This window comes from Halichoeres trimaculatus, unplaced genomic scaffold (assembly GCF_033239565.1).
Source record: "Halichoeres trimaculatus isolate MK-OKI-2021-1 unplaced genomic scaffold, fHalTri1.1 fHalTri1_scaffold_9, whole genome shotgun sequence".
Classification (NCBI taxonomy): Eukaryota; Metazoa; Chordata; class Actinopteri; order Labriformes; family Labridae; genus Halichoeres; species Halichoeres trimaculatus.
The window spans coordinates 24746345-24760339 of NW_027437188.1; the positions used below are offsets into that span (position 1 = coordinate 24746345).

General features: G+C 39.5%; 1 protein-coding gene across 1 annotated transcript; it reads left to right on the forward strand.

The window, feature by feature from the left end:
• The first annotated feature begins 591 nt into the window (after positions 1 to 591).
• On the forward strand, positions 592 to 13810 carry capn12 (calpain 12). Its single transcript, XM_074679848.1, has 22 exons — positions 592 to 814; positions 1709 to 1778; positions 2522 to 2640; positions 4941 to 5074; positions 5214 to 5385; positions 5481 to 5564; positions 6893 to 6978; positions 7063 to 7140; positions 7314 to 7504; positions 7597 to 7844; positions 7941 to 7952; positions 8058 to 8137; positions 9480 to 9602; positions 10793 to 10829; positions 10916 to 10987; positions 11074 to 11119; positions 11386 to 11447; positions 11712 to 11780; positions 11859 to 11937; positions 12035 to 12151; positions 12900 to 12952; positions 13060 to 13810. The coding sequence occupies exons 1-22, from the start codon at positions 614 to 616 to the stop codon at positions 13084 to 13086; spliced, it is 2160 nt and encodes a 719-aa protein (XP_074535949.1). The 5' UTR covers positions 592 to 613; the 3' UTR covers positions 13087 to 13810.
• The last annotated feature ends 185 nt before the right edge of the window (positions 13811 to 13995 follow it).

Below are 13995 nucleotides of genomic sequence, written 5' to 3' on the forward strand. Positions count from 1 at the left end.
GAGCAAGTCCCTTTGAACTGTAGCCATGATAACTTAAATAGATTAATATGCTTCAAAAATTGATGTGAGATAAATAGCTAAAGGTTAATTAGTTTATTTTGGAGTGATCTTTCATCTGACACACACACAGAGACACACACACTTGATTTAACATATAATTTAACACATTCTCGCCTGGTAGATGTTTTCTCTTTTTCTTAAATAAATCAATCCCCTTTGTAATTTCAGCAAATATTTCATTGAAATTGGGGGCAAATTGTTTGAAAAAATGTGAGTTGGGTAAATGAAAAACTTAGAGTTTGTTACTTTTTTCGCACGGGGTTAAAAAGCTGCTTGTTTCTGTTTCTGCCCAATAATGGACAATAAATTACCAAAGATCCAAAAGGTTGTTGGCACCGTGTCATTACCCCGACTCCAGCCCTCCTCGGCCCCCGGCGCTCTGCATTCCTCCCCGGGCTGGGCAGAGCCGGGGAGGCCTCCTTGCAGATGTGGGTGTGAGCTTCTCCTTTTTTTTTTCTTTTTTTTTTTTTAAAAACTGTAGACTACTTAAGCACAGCTGATCACTCACTGTGCATCTCCGATCAACAGTTTTTGACTCTCCATCACTGACAGCATGGCCAGCGAGAAGAAGGCACCCCTGGGCTCCATCGAGAACCCGATCAAGCTGAATGATCAGGATTTCAAGACTCTCCTCGAAGAGTGTCTGAAGTCTGGGGAGATGTTCGAAGATCCGACCTTTCCAGCTGAGCAGAAGTCCATCGGTATGCCTGAAGATCCAGATCCAAAGAAGGCGATAAAGTGGCAGCGACCAAAGGTAGACCAGGTTATGCTGTGTGTGTTGGGTCCAAAATGTAAAACAACCTGTGATATAATTTTAAATCTGACTTTTTATACGAATGAGTTATCTGAGTGAGGCCCACATGTTGTAGCTTGCTGTTTGCCAAAACTGCATTTTATAATGTCAGGTCGTTTCACATGTTCTCTCAGGTATTTTAATAATTTACTTCTGAAACAAACCACAGATCAGAACCTGGCTGTGATTCTTCAAGGTGTGGCTCAGGTCTAAGGATCTCTTACCTGGAGCGTTTCTTCCAGGAATGAAGAAAGTAAACAAAAACACAAGGCCAAACAAGTTCATCAAATATAAATCACAATAGAATAAATAAGAGAGGACATTAAAGGTATTTCCAGAAAGCTCTCTCATAATTAAGTGGAAAATTTAATGATGAGGCACATATGTAGTCTAATTAGGAACTGATGTAAATGTGTATAATGTAATTAAAATTTGAGAATAAAGAGCTTTTACTGAGTTCTTATGCTAGCAGTGGAACATGTTCTCATAAGGCTGCAACAAATTATTGGCTTAATTATCTTTTTTTCTGCTGATTTCATTCTTCATTCATAGAAAATAAAATGACAGTAATTTTTAATGAATTGTCTTAATACTTTCTCCTTGCAGACAGAAGAAGACAGTCAAAGAAAAAAACTGTAAACTTGCAGATATCTATACCTATGTATTGGGGGAAAGGGATTTTTGCTGTAAAAAGAATTTTAAGATCATTAAGAATAATAATGACATGATAAAAAGTTTTTGTTCAAGAGAAATTCAAATTTTCATGATTTTTCTTTTTCCTTTAAAAGCTCATATAATCCTGCTCCTGTTATCAGTCTGTGATGTTTCAACATCTTGTTCTCTTCTCCTCTAAAGGAAATCAGTGAGAACGCTGTGTTCGTAGAGGGCACGACTGGGACCACTGACATCTGTCAGGGCCAGCTGGGTGAGTTCATCAGGACAGCATCAACCTCCTCGAACATCAAAATAACAATAGCTGAGGCTTTAAACTTGAGTATGGAAAGCTGAATTGTAGAGCATCCTTATAACCAAAAAATAATTTAACGCATTACGTCGTTCCTTTCCTATGAACACAGTCTAATGTAATGATTCAGAAGTGGTGCATTATATAGCCTCAGGGACCAAACTTCAAACACTCAGCAAGGAGGAAAAAGGAGTGACACTGTTTCCCAAAACCTCAAATCTTCAGGGGGTCTGCAATCCAACATAGGCCTGTTTTTAAAAGCCCACAGACCCTTCCCAAATCTGTGTTCTGCAGTCTGTCTCTTATTTGTGGTGAACCAAAAGATTATTCTGTACAGAACAGAGACCATTTGGGAGCCTAAAATAATAATTTGTGCCTCCAGTTGCGTGCAGATGTGTCAATAAAACAAATCATTCCAACCCTTTTGTCTGTATCCCTGGATGATTTACACAGGCTCCTTAAGTATCTGCTGCAGTAACAAGAGAAACATTACAAAACAGATGTTTGCTCTTTGAGAGGAATGTGACTTATTGCATGTTTGTGTGAGAGAGAGCAAGTTCAACCTGAAAAGAATCACCAAAAATATGAAAGAGTGACAATTCCTTCAGGGCTCTTAAATAACATCACATGGAAAAATTCACAATAAGCAGCCAAACTCTCCCACATGTTCTGAACAGCTTCACATGTTTGCGTCTGTTTATCAGGTAACTGTTGGCTGCTGGCATCCCTCTCCTGTCTGACCATGCACCCCACACTCTTTGTCAAGGTGGTGCCACCTGGACAGAGCCTGTCCAAGCCTTACGCTGGGATCTTCCACTTTAGGGTAAGTGTGGTCAGATGTTACAGAAAAAGAAAACCTCTGGCTTGCTAACCACCATTATATTCCTCATGGTTATAAAAAAGGAGCCTAAAGCAGAGCCATATGATGAGCATGTTCACATTTATGAAAAAGCTTTCAACATGACTCAGCATAAATCATAAACACTTAGAAGGAGGGTGGATGGGGGAGTTAGGTTGCAGTGAGGATGCAGAGCTGGCTTGTGTTTGAAAGCGGTGCCCAATAAAATACCCAACCATTTAGACTTACGGTCTACAAAACTACTAGTTTAATGATTTTTATTTCCTCCAATTTATTGTCTTAATCAACAGCCAAGCAGGAACCTCTAAGACAAAATAATAAAATTAAAAGTGAAAAAAAAGAAGAAGCTGCAATACCTCAAAAAGCCACTAGGGGTGGCTCTAAAAGTAAGTCAACCTCAATCAGGCACCATACTAAAGAAGCACAGTAGGATAAAACATGTTGTGTCATGTCTGTTTGGTGTCACCACTGTATTCAAGCTGAAAAACTTGACTCTTAAGGTACCAGACTCAACGTTTTAGAAGTGTTATGCTTGAAGAAGCGGGTGCATCCTTGAGTTGTTAGCAAAGAGCAGAGAAAAATACATCAATAAAAGCCACATCAACATTTCCAATTTTGGACAATACTTATTATTTTTTCTTTTATTTCATATTTGAAGTTAATTTTCTGTTTTTTTTATGACTTTATCCAGAGAGAACAGGATTGTGGATAGAGTTGGAAACAGGGCAAGAGTGGTGCAGGTTGGATCTGAACGCAGGTCAACCATTCAATCTAACCATTTGGCGATATTGAGTTTCCCCCTTTTTATTTGGATGCTGCTTTGAGACCTTGCAATGAGACATTGTCCATACATTACCCCTGTGATTAACTATTTTAAAGCATTTTATTCGACAAACAGGTAATAGTAATGATCTAATCAACAAAGCATACAACTAGCCTACAGCTAACTAGCACTAAAGAGTGAGGGAGACAGAGCGTGAGAAGGGGAGGAAAAACTGAAGTTGAATTAAATGTCAAACATGACTCACTGTATGTGGGTACATGTGCGTATGTGGGATAACAGCAAACTAGACAAGAATCAAACATTAACTTTCATTTACAAACCCTCCTACCTATAGATTCATTTCACAGTTGTTTCCTTTGTGCCATTGAGTGTAACATTTTCATTTATCTGATTTGGTCCCATTCATTCAGACTCGGATCATATTTCTCCTCCGCTGTCTAGCCCAGCTCTTAAACACGTATAAACTCGTCCTGAGGACAGTGCTGCACGGTGGTCTCACACGTAGGAAACGAATAAACATAAAACCTCATCCTTTATTACCTCATCAGATGTGGCGATTCTAATCTGGAGTTCATCATACACCGGCTCTGACCTGCACAAAGCAATAAAATATCTCCTTATTAGACATATCAATCTTTTCAAACCAACACAGCAGGCACTGCAGTTAGGCATCGATCATTTTTACGTCTCTTTTTGCTCAGCGATTATTTTGCCCTGCAGCTCTGGACCTTCAGAGACTGTTAAGGAGAATGTGACATGACTTAACAAGCAGGTCGGAAGGACTGGAAATTCATTTTGCTCAGTCAGGGTGATTGGGAAGCAGTCCAGACATGCAGGTAGTGACTACCCCTGGGACACGCACACACAAACACATACACACAGCTGCAGGTATGAAAGGCCAGTACAGGCCTGCTCTCGGCCTCTGTTGTGAACACACAGTTTGTGGTACAGTACAGCCCCCAAGTCATGACCAGTAACCGCTTTGGGAGGTGCTTTAATAAGTTTAGTCAGATGAGAGAACAAAGAAAACAATGTGCTTATTCATTTTGTCCTATTATGCACGGCAGGGTTTTATTTGTTAGATCTGGACTCATCGTTCCCTGGGTTTGTTCTGCTTTTGATTCTGTCCAAAAAATTCCACATTTTGTTAACTTTACTTCTTGGATTTGCATAGGAATATTTCATGAACAGGAGAAATGCTGAGATCTCTCATTTCAAATGTAATAGATGACTACTAAAAGTCCTTAATTTTTTTTAAGTACAAAAGTATTCTCATAAATAATATATTTTTTATCATTTTATTACAGAACCAAAATCAAATATCTGATAATAAAATGTTGAGATGCTTTCTATGAAAGGAAAAATTAAGGGGGAAAAAAAACATCATATTTTTGTTCACTTTCTTCCGGATTCATTTTATCCATTACTTCTTTCCTCACATCCTCTCCCTCTCCGTCTCTCACTGTGTGTCCCTGTGCAGTTCTGGCAGTATGGTGAGTGGGTGGAGGTGGTGGTGGATGACAGGCTGCCAACACGAGAAGGCCGTCTGCTTTTCAGCTACTCTCACACCCGCCACGAGTACTGGAGCGCCCTGGTGGAGAAGGCCTATGCCAAGTCAGTTGCCACTCGTAGCATATGTTTCTGGGTTGTAATGTCTGAGTCTCCCACTCCTTTCGTGTGTGTGTGTGACACTTCTGTGATTCGACAAATACACATAGCCACCAGAGATAATGTTCTCACCTCTCGTATGTAGGCTTGTTGGGAGCTACGGAAGCCTGAAGGGGGGCAACATCTCAGAGGGGATGGAGGATTTTACAGGAGGCATTGCGTACTCAATGGATGTGTCCTCTCGTACTCCTCGAGTCCTTTGGAGGTCTCTGACGGCAGCCTTGTCAAGAGGCAGCCTGCTCAGCTGCTTCATCGAGGTACACACACACACCTTGGACTGTGTGTGAACAGATTTAAAGTTATTTAACATGCTTAAGACATGGATTGACATGTTTGTGTTTTGTTTTTGCAGGCCTGCAGCTACAAAGATATTGGTCAAGTGACAGGAGATGGGCTGATAAAGGGCCATGCTTATGCCATCACAGACACCGACAAGGTCAGTGTCATAAAAAATGATTTGACTGCTATCACATCATCTAACACCATCTATTGTCACTTCTTCTCATGAACTAAGTGATAAAAACTGAATTTCTGTTTCCAAATGTGACATAAATATACTCTTACTTGTAGCCTGATCACACATCTCATCATGTCAGTGACACAAGAGCAACTGTACTTTTGTAATCCAGTCACTTCGAACATGATCTTATCACTTTGCATATTATCAGTCTTGTTGTTTTACATCTTTTTGAATATAATCTGAATTCATCTAGTTTCCTCAGCTCTTATCAATCAATGAATTTATAAAGCACCAATTCATTTCCAGTGTTATTTCAGGAAACTGTATGGAATGAGCAGGTCTAATCTTTAATCCTTGTTTTATTATTGAAAAAGACCAAATATTAAGATGAAATTCTACCTGTCTTTGCAGCATTTAGCAAATTTAGTAAAAAATGCACTAAAGTGCTCTCCTGGGAGCTAAAACACTCTGACCTCAAGTGCCCTTCAAAAAGTATGTGCAAGCTGCTGAGATTCATGTTAGAGAGACATCTGTTGAGCTTTGATGACTTAAAAAAAATCTGAAAATTTGATGTCCATGAATCTTACACAAAAATAACAATAAAAGTAATGACCTTAACAAAAAAAAGTGATAATTGTGGAGCTGATGCTTTAAATCTGGAAAACTTGATGAGACTAGAAATCCTGAAAAAAGATGATGACCTATAAAATGCACAAGAGGTATCGTTTGATTTTACGTAAATTGGTACTTTTGTGTTTTGGCTCCCAAGAGAGCACTCACAGAAGAATTTTTAAACACAAAAAGAAATGAATGTTTTGGCACAGCATGACATTGAAATAAAATCACAGTAGACAGGACATGTCTAGAAATGAGTGATTTACAATTTGCACTATTATTGCCAAATTTGATCCATGTTTCTACCTTAATGATAAAGAATCATCACTGCCACAGAATATCAGACCAGGAAAGAATTGAAAGAAAAAAGATTGAATGTCCTGCTGATATAGGACCAGAGCATTAAAAAAAAGAAAATAGAAGAACAATTGTCAAAGACACCTTTGTTTTGAAGCCATGTCCACTTTAATTGTGGTTTCTAAATTAAACTTAAAAGGTACTTTTGATTTTAAAAACTGATAAAGCTCTTCAGCAATTCTTAGCCTATGTTAAGTTATTCTGTAAACTGATGTTTTCAACATTTTCCCAGTTTCAATCATTGCTTACAAAAAGTAACAACACAGAATAAAGAATAGTTCCTAACTACATTACTTTGCTCTTGGTTTACGTTTTGTTTTTCTCATGTTCAGGTGAAAAAAGCTTCAGAAGAGGTTCTCCTGCTCAGGCTGAGGAACCCCTGGGGTTTCATTGAATATCGTGGACCCTGGAGTGACAAGTAAGAAAGCTTGAGCACGTTGTGGCTCCCAGACTCAAACATTCAGTAACCCTGACAGATGTGTCTTTTTCCTGAACACTACAGGGGGACAGAGTGGGACCAGTTGGACAAAGCAGAAAAAGACAGGATTAGTCTGAAGAAGAGAGAGGATGGAGAATTCTGGTAGGTGGTGAATAGCACAATGAATTAACATCTTACCATCAAGGAAGAAGATTTCACATTCCCTTTCTTTAATAAATTGTGGGACATTTTGTTTTGAAAGTACCACACAAAAATGTGAGTCCTGCACAGATGAAACACATCATTCTATACTGTTTTAACATTTTGTCCTTTAGGATCTGTGCAGAGGATTTCTCCAAACTCTTTGACATTGTGGAGCTCTGCAGCGTGAATCCAGACACTCTGGTGGAGGGAAACACCCCTGCCTCTCCTTCCTCCCCAGCCTCCACGTCCCTCTGGACCATCAGTGAACATGAAGGAATCTGGGTAACTGGAAGCTCCGCTGGTGGTAGCCGTAGATACAGAAGTATGTCCCTGACTTTACGCTGTGATGATATCTTCATTCAACAGTTTTATAAAAGAGATAATGATGTAACCATACCTTTCTTTTTTCTTAAGAGTCTTTCTGGAAGAATCCTCAGTTCGAGTTGATTCTCACAGAGCAGGACCAGCCAGATGAGGATGATGAGGATGATGATGAGGATGATGACGATGATGAGGAGGAGAAGACACCAGAGGAGAAGAAGAGAGCTGAGAAACAGAAGCAGAAAGCCAAACAGTGCACTGTGCTGGTGGAGCTACTGCAGAAGAACCGACGACGGAAGGATAAAGTTCACTTCCTTTACATCGCTTTCCACATCTACAAGGTCACATGTCCTACTTTTAATTCTGATACACATTTGGGATGTTATTCTGTTTCTGAACACATCTTAACTTATTTATGTCTTTATTCTTTCCTGTAGGTTGCACCTGAGGTAATTATCTGAAGAAGTCTGAAGAAGAAAGGATAAATAACCTGTATTTGATCTCAAAATAACCTTGTAAGGGAGATACTTGATGTTACATCTGTCTTCATACAGCTTCAGGGTATGTGTCTGAGCAGCACCTTCTTCATGAAAAACCGCCCTGTGGGTCGCTCTGGCAAATATCAGGCTCAGAGGTAAAAGAGATCACATATAAAAAATCTAAATCCGCTTATCAGCAAATACTTGGTTCTATTACATTCACAGATCAGAAAGCAGAGTAAAACTTCTAAGACTGTGTGCTCACTTTATATTTGTTCCTTAGATAAATTATTAAATAAATAAATGAATAAATAAGAAAAGCCATAACTGTCGGACTTAAAGCATGACTTAAAGATCCTAAGTCAGGTTTCATCTGAGTCACTGTTGGAAATAAGCAACAAGTTATATTTGGAAAGATTGTTCTGCTGTGGGAACTCCTTGCCCTTCCACATGCCTTGAATAGAATAGAATACAATAGAATAGAATAGAATAGAACAGAACAGAACTTGATTGTCATTGTAACAAGTACAAAGAAATTGAAGTCACAGCAGCAATCAAGAAAACAAAAGTAAGAAAGTGTATAGAAAGTGCAAAAAGGTCCACAAGAAAATAGATGATGACAGCTTGTCCATCATTCTCCAGTTCAGCCAGCCTCCACCTCCACAGGGTCCAGGACTGAGCTTCTTCAGTCATGCTCCATCTCTGTCTCCTGGATCTTGTCTGCTCACAGCAGGTGAAGCTCTTCCAATGTGGCGTTGGTGTCTGATATTAGCTCTGTTAGCCATGCCTGTGAATAGCATGATGCTACTCTGCCCTCTGGTATTCCCTCTGTTGCTGGGTTAGCACAGCTAGCTCGTCCATCTTATTGGAGATAGATCTTACGTTCCCAATAACGATGGATGGAAGGACAGGTCAATGTCGTCACTTCTTAGCTCACACCTGAGAACCAGCACATCATCCAAACCTCCTTCTCCTCACCTTGTGGGAAGACATCAGGCCTTATAACAGCTAGCATTGACATGCTACAGGTTGCTAACAGCTGAGTTCACATGTAAACAATGCGGCCATGGTTACATGTAGGATCTCCAGACAAACACAGGAGAAAAAGTAGTAAAAATATCGCTGAAGCCTCAAAAAGTTTGGTGTCCATGACCAAAAAATGAGCCATACAAAGTAATGATCCACTCCAAATACAAAGATTACAAAAAAGAGATGAAAAAAATTACAAAAAACGGACAAAGAAGAGAGAGCTGCTGCAAAAGGCAGCCACAGCGAACAGGGTGGCGCCTAGCATTTGGCATTCCAAGCTATGTGGAATGACAAAGAGAATAAACATAGAATATCATATAAAAAAAAAATCCCAGAAGATTAGGCATTTTCTATATGTAGAATTTGTATAATAAGTATTTTAATTGAAATACAGCTGAGATCTGTAGGTTTCATTTTGACAGTCATAAAGCTGACAGCATGTTTGACGCGCACTTACTCTTTCCTCAGGGGAGTGTGGAGGAAGCTCCATCTGGACCCAGGTAACTACATCATCATAGCCTCCACCTATCGACCAAACAACCCTGGAGATTTCTTCATCCGCATTTTCTCCAAAACTGGAAACACTCTTGGGTGAGAACGAAGAAAGACCCCAAAATATGATGAGCATCAAAACCACTCAGCTGAAATGTATTTTCTTTTTTTCTTGTTTTTACCATAATGCCAGCAGAGCTCTTTTAACTTGTGTACCTTGTGTAGATGTTATGTGATGAGTGTGTGCGTCATACATTTTGGTTGAATAATGACCCAGAACATTTCCTGAGGGCTCCACAGTTCCTGAATCACCTCCTGCCTCTCTGACTTTAAACAGCAGAGTCACAGTCACCCACACTGCCCTCAGTTTGAGTTCACAGCGCTATACTTCTGCATATTTAAAAGAGGCACATCGTTTTTGACAAGAATAGGCTAATAGAAACAATAAGTGTAAGAAAAGGAGTAAATGTCACAGCAGAGAGCAGCTGGGGCTCATTCAGACTATGATGAGCATCTTTGGTCTTAGATGAGTGGGAGGTAAAATTTACATTAATTCAGGTGCTGTATTTTAGCATGTATTTTAAACATCAGCACTTGACAATTTAGGAGGATTATTGTGACTTTAAATTCAAAACTTATTGGGTGGCTTAAATACTTCATTTGAGGCTTTGTCATTAAAGCTGACAGGCTTTATATAATTACATGTTTTCTTTTATTTCACAGTTAAGCCATCTAAACATTCTTAGGTTGGAGTGAATGCTTCTCAAAAGAGCAGAGAAAAAATAAATATCAATGGGTGAGAAGTTTCTTTTAAATACTTAAGTAAAGAAAGTAAAGTTGAAAAATCAGTGCAAAAAATAATGCTTATAAGCTCTGATAAATACCATAAAATAAAATAATAAATAATAAAATAAAATGAATTCAAATAAGTGTTAAAATTGGTGATAATGCAGCCTGGGCCTCAAAATAAATTTTATACATTTTATTAGTCCATCAACAAAATTTACAGGTTGAAAAATATTCTTCAAACAATGCAGCAATTAAATGTTTTAACAATAACGCTCTTGTGTACATTGGCCCTTTAGGCTCAATAAGTGAAATCTCTCATTTGATGTTGGTAATACTATTGCACATATATATATATATTTTTTTTTTTACCAAAGTAGAATTAGCAGTAGGATTTATTCTCTCATACCTGGGGTGTATCTGTGGCAGAGTTTAAGGATCTGGCAAAAGGATGAAACAAGTTAAACTAATGTTGAGTCTTTGTTGTTGTCGTTGTGTTCCAGCACTCAGGACTTTACCTGCTCCTCAGGATTCCTCCCGGTGAGTCCACACACATTAAAACACAAGGCAACAGCAGTGTGGGGGAAAATGTTTACATGTGTTTCTTGTCTTTTTGTGTTAAACAGGTTATGGCCGCTCCTCCTCTCCCAGCGGATCATGTGAGAGTTGAAAAGACTTTTGATGAAGAGGCTGGCCCAGTAAGACTTCCTTTACATTGAGTGACTTTAACAGATGAGTGGATTTTTGATGCCTTTAAACCAAGTCCTTCTGTGTTTCCTAACAGGATGACAGACTAAACGCCAAGGAGCTCATGGATCTGTTCAACTCAGGTTACCGTAGTTCTGAACTTTCATGATGTAATACCTCTAAAAGCCACTAGATGGGAGCAATGCAGTGAAACATTTACTCCTAAGCTGAGACAGTGAAGCCTCAGAGGTCAGCAGTCTAGACAGAAGCTCATTGCTGCAGTCATAGCTGGGTTAACTAATAAAAGTGACTGTACATGTCCTCACCTTCACCTTTCCCTAGCTTAATCCACTTAAACCCCTCAATTTCTTTCTGTGCATCAATCTGTGCCTTTCTTTTGTTATCACAGTTTTAGAGAAAGATTACCATCTGCCCCTGGAGACATGCAGACAGCTCATCTTAGGAGAAGACGTATCCTTTTGTCTCCACTTTACTCCCTGGTCCCACTGTGTCCTTGTTTGACTCCACATATATGTCAAGTTTGCTCAAACTTACAGGATTTTGATGTCAGCTATTTCTGCACTTTATCTGGGGCAGAGTCTTGCTGACAAAGGGGTTTGAAATTCAGGCCTTGAGTCATGATGTGCCACCCCGCTGTTCACTTTCTCTCCCCTCCCTCAAAACTTTAGCGCCTTGTCTTCTGTCCGGTGAGATGACCTTAACTTTTTCCGGCAGACTAAAGGGCGCTCCAGTCTCAGCCGTAAACAAACAGAAGCCCTGCTGAGCAGTCTGCGCGCTCTGCAGGTAAAGATGAAGGTGTATGTGTTTGAGAGAAAGTGGGAGAGGGTTTTTATCCACTATAATGCTGATTTCTTTTCTCAGTCCACCTTCTTCCAGTTTGACGAGGACTCTTCTGGCACCATGAGCCCCTTTGAGCTCAGCACAGCACTAGAAGCTATTGGTACGAGCACATTTACACACACACATGACTCCATGTGAGCGTTCTGGATGTTGTGCACAGATGGTTTGGCTTCACACCTTCCTCCTCTGTGTCACAGGGATGAAGTGTGATGGTCAGGTAGCTCAGCTGCTCACTGCTCGGTTTTCATCTGGAGAGCTTCACCTGCCCTTCTACGGCTTTGTGTCATGTGTCACCAGGCTGCGCAAACTTTTTGGTAAATCATCCTCCATTATGCTACAGTCACATGCTTACCTACGCTAATTATTTATTTCAGTTACTACTTGTCTTTCCATGCATCAGACTAAATCTTCACACAGAATTATTTCAGGCAAGACAACACTCATCGATAGAATCAACTTACATGCAATGAGTTTTTAAGGCTCTGTTCTGGGAGCTCCCTACCCTTCCATGCGCCTATGTTGAATCCTATATAAAACAATAATGATCCAACTTAAAGCAAAACTTGAAGAGCTTATGTAAGGTTTCATTCCAGTAAAGACTGCTATCGCCACTGAGAATCAATTGTCAGCAACATCAAGTCATATTTGGTGGTACAGCTCTGTTCTGGGAGTTCCCTTTTCTTCCACATGCCTACGTGGAATGCAAAAGCCAAGGCAAACAGAGCTGCAGCAACAAAGATCCCCAGGGCCAAGCTTAACTTTGTGGCCTGCATAAAGTAGCTCTGTGCTCAATTCAAAAATTGGAATAAAATAAAGAGAAGAAGATGAGTATTAATAAGAAAAATCATCCACCAACAAGACCCCAAAACTGTAAAAACTGAACACAAAGAAGTGTTAGATTCCCTTTACCACACACTACTCCCCACTCTCCCCCAGTTTCCTGTGCTACCTGCTTTTTTATCCTTGAAAAAAATGCGCTTTAGCCCAAAAAGATCAAATAATAAAGAAAATAACACAGGTTCTGAGTGCTGAGCATTCATTTCCTCGCCTCTTTTCCCCCAGCGCTGTATGAGTCAGAGACCAGTCAAGAGGTGAAAGACAGAGGGATCAACGCTGTAAGTGTTCATAAAATACAATATGTAATCATATATTTAATCTGACCTTACTGTCTCCTGATGACCTGGATGTGGACTTGTTTTCTCGCTTTCTTGTTCCCCCATAGTGGCTGCTTCAGTTCCTGGTGCTGTGAGGATGCTTCATGAAAAGGAACTGCGTGTTAAACCCAGCTGATCTACAGTCTGCTTTTGCTTCTGAAACATAAACAATATATATAATCATGCATTTTTATACATATTTTAATCCACCTCCTCCATGTGTGCCCTATTTTAAGGAACAGCTGCGTATTTGCTTTGCTGTTTACCTTCAATTTTTGGCAGCAAGCTACATACAGTATATATTTATGGTTAAACTGTAGTTGTAGGCAATTCATAGCTCTCTCTGTGCTTCTGTGCTTTACATACAGTGTTTTTTAGTTACTTCTAGAAAGGACAGTGAAAATTAATTAACTAACATCCCAAAATGTCAGCACTAGCCAAAAATCTATTTGACTGTAGTCAGTGGCCAAGGTGTTGAAGCCTTCCAAAAAGCTTCAAAGAAATAACGACAAAAACAGGACATGCAGTTTAAAGAAACAGGACGGAAAGGGAACAAGTCGAGGTGTAGAAACATTGGAATAAAAATAGATTTTAACAGTTAAATCAGAAATTACATAGAGCGGTGGATGTTACAGTAGAACTTAAATGGTAAGGAAGATACACAGTAAAAAACAGAATCAACTTTATGTAACTATATGTATGCAGCACCATGATTTTATTCGTACTTTTTATCCCTCCACATTTTATTAAACATAGTTTCTTTTTACTCATGTGAATTTACGCGTGTCCACTTCCTTTTTTGTCCACATTTTGGACTTCTTCTTGAGAACAGTTTCTCTTTAAAAGTCTCACAGTGGTCATGAATGAAACAGTACACATAACTGTCATTACACAACAGAAGAAAAAAATCTCTGCATCCCCAACACTTTAGTCATCTATGCAAACATGAGCATACCCTGGGTAATATCTGCACACACACACACACACACACGCACAGTCAGAGT

Excerpts from the sequence above, each read along its gene's own strand:
- capn12 (XM_074679848.1), top strand. The coding sequence starts at position 614 with ATGGCCAGCGAGAAGAAGGCACCCCTGGGCTCCATCGAGAACCCGATC. Across the intron at positions 7,141-7,313 it reads AGAGAGGATGGAGAATTCTG|GATCTGTGCAGAGGATTTCT; the intron begins GTAGGTGGTGAA and ends TTTGTCCTTTAG. Across the intron at positions 8,138-9,479 it reads GGCAAATATCAGGCTCAGAG|GGGAGTGTGGAGGAAGCTCC; the intron begins GTAAAAGAGATC and ends CTCTTTCCTCAG.